This window comes from Papaver somniferum, chromosome 2, assembly GCF_003573695.1.
Source record: "Papaver somniferum cultivar HN1 chromosome 2, ASM357369v1, whole genome shotgun sequence".
In the NCBI taxonomy this organism is placed as follows: domain Eukaryota; kingdom Viridiplantae; phylum Streptophyta; class Magnoliopsida; order Ranunculales; family Papaveraceae; genus Papaver; species Papaver somniferum.
The window spans coordinates 86076290-86086752 of NC_039359.1; the positions used below are offsets into that span (position 1 = coordinate 86076290).

General features: G+C 37.0%; 2 protein-coding genes across 2 annotated transcripts; one reads left to right on the top strand and one right to left on the bottom strand.

Annotated features, from left to right (window-relative positions):
• The first annotated feature begins 503 nt into the window (after nt 1-503).
• Nucleotides 504-4527, top strand: LOC113348282 (protein LIKE COV 1-like). Its single transcript, XM_026591996.1, has 7 exons — nt 504-891; nt 1535-1587; nt 2223-2332; nt 2583-2750; nt 2853-2950; nt 3354-3480; nt 4156-4527. The coding sequence occupies exons 1-7, from the start codon at nt 742-744 to the stop codon at nt 4248-4250; spliced, it is 801 nt and encodes a 266-aa protein (XP_026447781.1). The 5' UTR covers nt 504-741; the 3' UTR covers nt 4251-4527.
• A 698-nt stretch (nt 4528-5225) lies between these two features.
• On the bottom strand, nt 5226-7899 carry LOC113351546 (probable receptor-like protein kinase At5g24010). Its single transcript, XM_026595509.1, has one exon. The coding sequence runs from the start codon at nt 7897-7899 to the stop codon at nt 5404-5406; it is 2496 nt and encodes an 831-aa protein (XP_026451294.1). The 3' UTR covers nt 5226-5403.
• Nucleotides 7900-10463: the final 2564 nt, after the last annotated feature.

Sequence of the window (10463 nt, forward strand, 5' to 3'; positions counted from 1 at the left end):
TATGTAATGATGATGCATTAAAGGATAAAGAGGAAAGAAGATAAACTTCGGTTGCTAAACACATAAAGAGTTACGTGTTCTCACTTGCTGTTGTAAGTATGTAGGACTGGGTATTGTGGGTGGAAGGAGTTCGCTGAACCATAATGTTATCTGTGATAACTCATAACCCATAAAAATTGTACAACCTGTTTGGTATCACTCAAGAAGCTGTTTTTTAACTTCTGAAAGTAGAAAAGTCAGAAGTTAATGTGAGTACACAATTTTCGAAAAACTTCTAGAAGTCAAAAAAAAGTTAATCTTTTTTTTTTTGAAGGAATAACATTTTGCTTCTAATTACTGCTTCTGGTACCCAAACAAGCTAGCACGCTCTAGCATTGAGAGAATGATAATATACGAGTTGGGAAAATAAAGGCTCCAATCCGTAAATTCTAAGAAACACAAAGGATGTAATACCAAAAATAAAATAAAATCAGTTGATATCATTTCGCGTTGGCTTCTTCACATGGTATTACTTGGATTGGATATCAGTGGAACGAAGAAACAACAAAAACAAGACGAAGAAACAAAAAAATAGAAAAGTCAGTCAGTTTGATATTTCTTGAAATTCTTTCTTTCAAAACCCAAAATAAAAAGAAGAGAAATTCGAAAAAAAGAAAAGAAAAAGTAACAAATAAATAAATCTGTGTAGAGAGAAATTCCTAAAGTGTTTTTGCTGATCACGACTGCTTATTTTTGAATCTGATGGGCGATGAGAAATCGCCTATAGTAATGGCAAATAGAGATCGTGAACTTCTCATACCAGTTGCAGATGATAATTCTATTCACCACGATGAATCATCTTCCAAGCCTTCTTCTTCATCCGCTTCTTCTTCTCATCACTCTGGTCGCGAGGTCAGTTTTGTTTTCTTTGTTGAACTTTTTCATGGTGGATCGATGCTGTAATTGTTCGGAATTGTATGAGAAATCGTTTTTAGGTTTTATTGATTTTTGCTAGGAATTCTAGTAGCAGATTTGTTTAGTTTTCGTCAATTTTGTTCAATTTTGCTGGAAATTATAAATTTAGGTTTGTGTGAGTTTATTTTAAAACCTAAATTAGTGTTACTGGGGAAATAGGTTATCATCAGGAACTCAATTATTTTTTAATTGATTTGATTTTATTGTTAGATTCTTTCAGGGCGTCATAATTTAATTTCACTGTAGTTTGAAGTTGAAACCTAATTTTATTACTGAGAGGCTTTTGTAGAAACCTAATTTTATTTTGCTTGCTTGACCTATGAATCATTCTTTTATCGAATATGCTCGAAAAGGATAGGAAGTATGGTTCTGGTGTATGTTTAGATGCAGTTGAGTTACTAACATTGATTAGTATTGAATGCACAACAGCTGATTATAAAAAATATTGAATGCACAATTTTTTGATATCTAGGAAGCTTTGTTGTACACGCAGTTGTCCTATTTAGGTGTTCTATATTGTATTGCTTCTTTCATTTTAATTTTTCAGTCTTATTTAAACTCCGTAATTGTTTTTGTGTAGGCTTTCTACAAAGTTGTGAGAAGCTGGGCATCGAAAAAATTCATGACCGGATGGTGAGTGCATCGATCTTTCTCTTGATTATTGCAGGATTCCTGGCCTGGTTCTTCAACCCTTCCCAGTTATTGTTGTGTACTACATTAACATTCCGTTATCTAGTTCTTCTGTAATCCAGTAAAAAAAAGACGAATACATCGACTATAAATCATTAAACGGTTGTATCATTCTTTTCCAAATGGACATTCCATTAACCCTTGGATTTATAGTATCCCACGTCACTTACCGGCTACCGCTTTAATCTCCTATTATCTTCGCCTAGTAATTACAGTATGAATGTTAGTCTTTCTTACATAGTTAGGCTGTTTATAGTTGCATGTTATCCTTTGAACTTTTGATAAAGCGAAGACATATTAACTATCTGGATATACTAGTTGAGAACGATGCAAGCGAAAAAAAGATTGTGTTTTGTATCATACATTTAATCTAACTTGAAATTTATTGTTCTTTCTCCTAAAAATAAGTCTTTTTAACTTGAAAAATGGAAATGCTAGAAAAGCAGGTTTATACTGTGATATATGAGCGTGTTTCCTGGTGTGCTGACCTTTAATTTGTTGGTAGGAGAAGTATTAATTTGCTTGTGATGATTATGGTCTTTATGTTGGTTCTTCTTCTGATCAGTTTTCCTTTGCAGTGTCATCTTATTGCCAATAGCAATCACATTTTATATCACATGGTGGTTTATTCATTTCGTGGATGGCTTTTTCTCTCCAATCTATGCTCATCTGGGAATCAACATCTTCGGTATGCTGTTTTTTGTAACAACTATCTGCTTTTCCTTGTTTGTGGTTTGGACATGGTACTGAATCAACATACTTAGGTCAAGCCTTCCATAAAAAAAATACTTCTTCAATTTTCCAGTCCTTTCTAATGATCTACTAGTCATTCTACATACGAGTTGCTCATAGTTGATTTTAGCCCTGTAGTTAATATTTCATTTACAGACAAGTCTAGTTTGTGGATGATTTTGATAATTTTGACTTGCTTTGTCTAGGTCTTGGATTCGTGACCTCCATAATGTTTATCTTCTTGGTTGGTGTGTTCATGTCATCGTGGTTGGGGGCATCAATCCTGAGCCTTGGGGAATGGTTTATCAAAAGAATGCCATTTGTTCGCCATATTTACAACGCGTCCAAGCAAATTAGTTCTGCCATATCTCCAGGTATGTTTGCTGCTGTTATCTTTTTCTTAAGGTTTTGTTCGGCTTAACTTTGCCTCATTTAACATTTCCGGATGGCATCACCTGTTTCTGTTATTTTCACAGACCAGAACACCCAAGCCTTTAAGGAAGTAGCCATCATAAGGCATCCACGTATCGGTGAATATGCATTTGGGTTTATCACCTCATCTCTTGTTCTTCAGGTCTGATCTATTTTCCTCCAACTGTTTGCAAGTTTGGCAGTGTGAACCTGTACTTTTCTATTTTTTTATCAGTTTGTATTGAACTTCCTCGTTGCTCCTATCTTTCCTTTAGCGAGTTGTACTTACTACTTAGCTTAGTAAAACTACTGCTACTTAATAGAGTGAATATACTGCCCAACTAGATTCGATTTAATTGATAATATATTAACTGGACCCTGTTTTTGTAGTGTCCCGATCTGGTAGTGCAGTAGGATCTATGCATCAAACTATAGGAGTTTGGAGTACATTATTTGGTTAAAAACGTGATTCAACTGCTGAGTCTGTAGAAATCTAATTGTAGTTTGGTCTGTTTTATTTACCACGTTCTTTTACTGAATGCATCAAATCGTACTTGTGTGAACAGAATTATTCTGGAGAAGAGGAGCTATTCTGTGTCTATGTTCCGACGAACCATCTATACCTTGGGGATATATTCTTAGTCAATTGCAAAGATGTCATCAGACCAAATTTATCGGTCCGTGAAGGAATTGGTAAGTATTATTGTTTCTTTTAAGTTTGACTAGATAAATACAGCTTCAAGATGTGCGTAGGAATAGAAGGATTTTGCTTTTGGCAACCAACTTTACCTTGATTCTGTGCTAGGTAAAACATTTCTGGGGTAGGCTAGAAATGAAACCCATGTCGAAGATACCAAAATCGAAAATGTTTTTGGTTGAAGTATATTAGCTTCTCTTTTATGTCCCACGTCCTTAACCCCTGACTTCATTGATGTAGTGTCTCCTCCTTATATCATTTGTTGGAATATGTCACACTTTAATACATGGCAGAATTTGACGATTAGTGAATTCTATAGCTTAACTTGGTGGTTGAGTTCCTTCCCTCATTCATCCCATGCCATCCTATGTACATGACTTGCACCTGCAAGTTGAAGTTAAATAGACCATTGACATTCTAAAAGGGTTCGAGGAGGGGAATTAATTTAAATGGCTTTCCACGAGGCTGGATAGCGAATTAGATAGGAATTTTTTGTTGAAAGGAACTCTGATGCTTCAAGTATCTTAGAATAATGTTCTTTTGTCTTATCTTTTAATTGAGAAGTGCACATATCATATGGTGTGGTTCTATTAAAGCATAGAAAATATATCGTCATTGCACGTCATCAGTAATTCAGTTTCTGACATGTCTTTTATGTGGAATCATTCCAGAGATTGTTGTATCTGGGGGAATGTCCATGCCGCAGATTCTTTCGACACTGGAGACCCAGTCAATTCCGGACAGAAGTAGACCTGGCAGGAATTAAGATTGAGAAGAATCAGATATATTGTGTATTCCATTATTTCTTCTTGTGACACTGAGTTGGCAGTGAAGTTCTCCACGGTCTTATTATTTTAGTTCTCAGGTAGTCAGAATATTAATGTTTGGTTACTGGTTCGATTTCGGATCACCAGATTATGATAGTGGCATGCAATGTAACATTTCTTCTCAATAGAGGTTTTCAACCATGCTATTTACAATGTAGTGCATGCTAACAGTGAGCAAGATGCTGCAATTTAATGGCCCAGGCTTCTAAAAACTTAGCATAATTAGCATCCTCAGCTTTCCAACACTGAATCCATAAGGAATAGGTTCCGTAGGAAAATAAATCGAGATGGCTTTTAAATACTTCTGATTTGAGTTTTCGGATGCGATCAGTCCAAATTTCGGTTATTCTCTTATGTCTTTGGTCCAAATTTCGGTTATTCTCTCGTGTCTTTATAGTTCAGGTGCTTCCGAGAGTACATAATGTGATATCCAAACTCACTTTTTCCCCTAATCGACAGGAAAAGATAAAAGGTGAGTTTGGTACTACAAGCAATTAAGCAGCATTTATCGGAGTCTAAGGTTCTTGCCCATTATAGATTTTTTTAGGTTCTTGCTTATTCAGGCTTTGTGAAACCTAGATTCCACACTTCCACTTTGGTGTCCTTTTGTTTCTTAGAGTTAAACTATGGGGTAATCGACTATAACTGCGGGGATCAGAAAAGGTCAAAGAATTTTACGTTACTCCAGGACTTCTCCTTACTGGGGTGAGAAGGATTTGTTGATTTGTAGAGCCACTTCCAACCTTATAGTCATTCTTATCACTGCTACAATTAGGAACAACTGACTTCTCCCTGAGAACCTATGAGATGGAGAAATGTGCCTTGAGAACAGAATGATGTCTGTCATATTTTAAAAAAAGCTTTTTCACATTTGAAGTGATTTTCTTTTTAACAAGAAGATGGATAGAGCGCAAGTTTTTTTTTTTAAAATTTTATACAACTGCATGCTGAAGCCATTCGATTCCCTGGCTTACAGCATTATTCTGAAACATAAGCGTAGAGATACATATTTCTCACAAAAATCAAGTATTGGTTTAAGTGCAAAAGCTACACTACAAGTCTATAAAATAGTTATTAGGATGAGCTCTGTAACTATCTACCGTCACTGGTTATCAATTGTGAAAAAACTCCGCTTGCCGTTAAATCTGAACGCCCATCTTCATTATCCTGATCACTTGACTGAACCGAAGAAATACGTGGAATTGCACGGAGTAGTGGAAGATCAGTTGCATCGTTTATGCTGTCCTCGTGGGGTTCTCTCTCAACTCCCTTCTCCTGAAGTTGCAAGGCATATTCCAAATTCCACAGTACATCACCCATTGAAGGACGATCGACACCGTAGTCAGACAAACATTTTTCAGCTGTGTCTCCATACTTGTTCAAAGATTTCGGATCAATCTTACCCACGAGTTGAGGATCAATTATTTGCTCGAGAAGTCCTTTCTTTTGCCATAACATTGCCCATTCTGCTAAGTTCATTTGATCTCTAGAGAGTTGAGGATCAATTGCTGGTCTTGCGCAGAGTACTTCGAAAAGTACACCAAATGAATATACATCCGACTTGTCTGTAAGCTTCTGCAGTCTAAAATATTCTGGATCCAAATACCCAAAACTTCCTTTCACTCCAGTGCTTAAATGGGTCTCGTCAAGACATGGTCCTGACCTAGAAAGACCAAAATCAGCAACTTTAGCTACATAATTCTCATCGAGCAATATGTTGGATGATTTGACATCTCGATGTATGATTCCTTGTGCAGAACCTGTGTGCAGGTAATGTAGACCTCTTGCTGAGCCGATGCATATCTCAAGTCGTTGCTTCCATGTCAAAGGTGGTAACCCAGAGCCATATAAATGATTTTTTAACGGTCCTTTGTCCATGAACTGATACACTAGAATCATCTCTGACTGGTCTTCGCAATAGCAAACTAGGGATACAAGATGAAGATGACGAATCTTTGATAATACCATGATCTCTGTCTGGAACTCTGGTAGGCCTTGCCCAGAACTTCGTCCTCCTCGTTTCACTGCTACTTCCATGTTATTTCTAAGCACCCCTTTATATACCATTCCAAAACCCCCAGAACCGATAATCAACTTCTCGTCGAAGTTGTTTGTAGCAAACTGTACTTCGGAAAAGGAAATTTTCAAGGCCAGGTTTGCATTTGTGTAAGGAGAGCGGGAGCCTGCAGACACCTTACTACTTGAATTCCCAGCATACACAGGTAAAGATGTCCAAGTTTCAGCCGGCTTTAACTTCCGCTCCTTGTTTCGGCGCTTGAATAAAAAGAATATTGCCAGTATAACAAAAGATAGAAAGACAAATCCTCCTAGAATTGAACCCACCAAAACCTTGACATTTTTCTTACTCCATCCTCCTGTCAAGTCTAAGCCTGTTTTATTAATCATCTTCATCATCTCTAATCCATTTAGTATAGCATTGACGTTTGCAGGGGTACTCATATCAGATTTACCAACACTGGCATGTACGGAATCTAAATGATCAGAGTCGACGACAAAGTCGATATAATAAGGTACTGCTAAACCAGGGGCTGTTTCAGCTGATAAATCCAGATTCTGTACAGCTGAGTTTCCGTTCAGATAGACATCGAAGTAGAGCTGAGGCAGTCCCATAAAATCGCAAAAATGCATCCGAATTAGGTATTTATCAGAAGTCCCTGGATTCACAGGCAACCTCCATGTTATGTTGAAATTTGCATTTGGAATTGCATTCATTTTGTTCATCACCTGAGCAGTATTGTAAACATAATCAGGTGCAATCTCTCTAGTTGCTTCTCCAACTTTATAATTAGCTGGACCATTTTGAGAACGGGACAGTGCCGCGTCTTTGATAACCAGATACTCTACGTCTGGGATCCAAGTCCTCCAAAGAGTATCATTAAATGGTGTAATTTTTCTAACACCTCCAACATTAATTCTATGAACTACTTCCAATATATTTGTAGATAAGAAACCTTTTTGGAACTCTTCAACTGTTGATGAGCTAATATATTTAGTTTCTTGGTCTTTGATAAGATCATCAGGAGCAGAGAATACTTCAATTGCATTAACAAATCCGAACCCTGATTTACCCAATGGTTTGAACAAGATTTCAACTTTATCATCCTTGGGCTTTACTATAAACTCCTTTAAAGTAGTATCCTTCGTACTAAAGTTATTTAGACTAAAAAATCCATTAACCAAAACATCGAACAAACCATTTTTAAGATCATAATTCTGTGAAGTGAAAGGAAAAAAATGAAGACGTACCAGATATAAGCCCTTCTTCTTGATCTGAAATTCATAATTGGAGACTTTTCTGAAAACTCTAGCTGTATGATATAATGGTGATAATCCAGGAGATGGGTTTGGGTTTTTCAGAAAGATTTTCGGGGTTGGAGAGACAAAAGCTGAACCCAAATTTGATGCATCTCCAATGAAATACTGATTATCAACAACAATGGGGTTATTATCTGAACCACCACAGTCGATCAGATAATTATCAATAGGAGTAAAAACTGCCAGAGAGAGAAAATAAAGAGATGAGAGATAGAGGATAAAATAGATAGTCTTGAGAGTTTTCATCTCCATTAGTGGAGATTCTTGCTGGGTAGTGAAAGTTATATTTCGCGCAGAGATGATTAGAAATGGACAATCTTGTGACTTGTGTTGTGTGGTCACTTACAGTTTCTACTTCTGTATGTTGGAATGTACCTTTTTGATTAGAAATGTACCTTTTTGATTAAACTCAAAAAGGTACAAGTATGTTGGACCGTGTTTATTGTCTAGCGAATGACTTGAACTCTCGGTAGACTTTAGAGCTTCTATGTATTTTCTACGTGGCAACACAAATAAAACATTTTTATTCTAGATTTTCTTTCAATTTAGATGAAAAAAGCTATTCATGTCCAATGGTGTTGTTTGTGATTATTTTCTTATTAAATATAAATTTTATGTTTAGTAATTTTAAGATTTTATTAGATCTAAAAATGATTCTTTATTGTATTAGAATTAATTTTAGTAAATAAAATATACTTTAATTAAAAAAAAGCTGACTAGGATGGTAGACAATGTCAAGGAGAATGTGGGAAACTAGACATTCCTCTTGACATTTTCTACCTAAAGTCATGCATACATTGATTTATGACATCCGGGTTGGAGAATGATTTTAGAGAAAATGGATGTGCATCCTAGGTGGATTTTGACATTTATCTCCACATACATGTCATTGGAGAAGCTCTTAGTTGAGGAAAAAACAAGTCCAACAGAGGAGGAGGTTTCATGCCAACTAAGATTAGTTTTTGTGCTATGTTGTAATGGAGGAAGGATCCCTTCACACTATCTCACATGTTGGACGTCATTTTTATGAATAAAAATCGAACCGTAACGGATTTAAAGCTGATTTTTTGAGGATATGGTCCTCTTACCATGTTCTCCATTCCTACCAAAAATGAGCACATTCCGAAATATAAAACCCCACAATCTACCGGTCTTAATTTCGATGGACAAAAATCAATTAATTTTCAACGGCTCATTTTCAAGTAGTAGATGGTGGTCTTATATGTTTCGGAGTACGCTCATTTTTGGTAGAAACATAGAGCTATGTAATAATAACATATCCCCAAAATATTATTTTCAAATCCGCTATGGTTTGGTTTTTATTCGTAAAAATGACGTCCAACGTGTGAGATAGTGTCAAAATAAAAGTGTGAGGGGATCCCTCCTCGTGGTAATGTTGTGCCATTTCTGTTCTATGTCATGATTGTTAATACCAGAATTCTCGTTAGTTTCTACCCGTCCTAGTTATACCAAGATGACCTCACTTTTCTTAGAATAGTATGAGAGAGAGTTGTCTTTCCATTGTACCTTGTCCTTTCTTATATAGACTTTCCAAAAGCCCTTTCCTTTTATGACATTTTTCCATGTGTCCTAAACCTCCTTAATTAATACTAATGCCATCCCTTTTCTAATATAACCTCCTTCTTCCTTGTTAATTCCTTCATTATCCCTTGCACCTTATGGATACTTCCTTGGTGGACTTGGGCCTTAGTCCCCAAGTTATCATATTTTATGTGTGGCCTTTCCCCCCTTTGGGACACCCCAGCCTAGTTAAGGGGAATTATTTTTCATGTATCAACAATAGTCCCCTGACCATGATCGAGTCAGTATACGCATTCCTTTGCGCATGGAGAAGATCACCGATTACTGCCTTGTAAATAGCGTCTCTCTTCCATATATATATATATATATATATATATATATATATATGTACAACTTATACCTTCTCATCTTATTTCTTGATTTATTCTTCTCCGCTTTTCCTTTTGTGAGCTACTCGGCTCGCATGGCTGGCTCTCTTCACGGGTACGTGCTAGTCTTAGCGCCTATTCCTGCATTAACCTCTGTGATGTTCAAGCATGATGAACTGAAGCATCTGCTGCTCGTGAAGGCTGAAGTCGAAGCGCTACGGGAGCGGATAATTACTAACAGACATGGTGTGAATACTAAGTTTAGGGAGGTGTCTGAAGCTTATCAAACCACGAAAGAAACGAAATCATTGGGTCGTGTGTCGCCAGAGACTCAACGCGCTCTAAATGATGCCGATACCGCACATGGGTGACTAATCAGTTGTATGCAGATTCCCTGGCGATGGTTGCTACAATAGACCGGGCTATTTCAGATTGTCGCCTCTGGATTTCCAACCGAGTGATACGCCCACTCCTCGGTCACACTTTGGTCTTAACAGCGACCACTTTGCTTGGATCTTATCCTTACATTGAGGACGAACTAGCTCGTCTGCTAGTTCTAAGGGAGGAAGCGGGAATGTTGTAGACTCTTCGTTCGTTCCACCGGAATAAAACACGCAGAGAATATGATGAACACGAGGACACCCTTTCACTCGCCCAAGGGGCTGGGGATGAGGATAATATCATTCAGGTAATTATTAAACGACTTCACGAAGCTGATCAATATTTTCGCTTGGACGACGCACAAGTCAGCGACAATCGCTTGATGGTGGAGGCTCTGGACGTGGATATTGCTCGTTGTCGTTCATTATTGGCAAACTAAATTATTATTATTATGTATTGCTCGTTGATTGTAAACGAGTATTACTTCTCTCTTCATCTGACAATTCTGTTGTTTTGATGTTTTTT

Coding starts and splice junctions, on each gene's coding strand:
- LOC113351546 (XM_026595509.1), bottom strand. CDS start 7,899: ATGGAGATGAAAACTCTCAAGACTATCTATTTTATCCTCTATCTCTCA.
- LOC113348282 (XM_026591996.1), top strand. CDS start 742: ATGGGCGATGAGAAATCGCCTATAGTAATGGCAAATAGAGATCGTGAA. Junction 2,951..3,353: donor CCTCATCTCTTGTTCTTCAG/GTCTGATCTATT, acceptor TTGTGTGAACAG/AATTATTCTGGAGAAGAGGA. Junction 3,481..4,155: donor ATCGGTCCGTGAAGGAATTG/GTAAGTATTATT, acceptor GAATCATTCCAG/AGATTGTTGTATCTGGGGGA.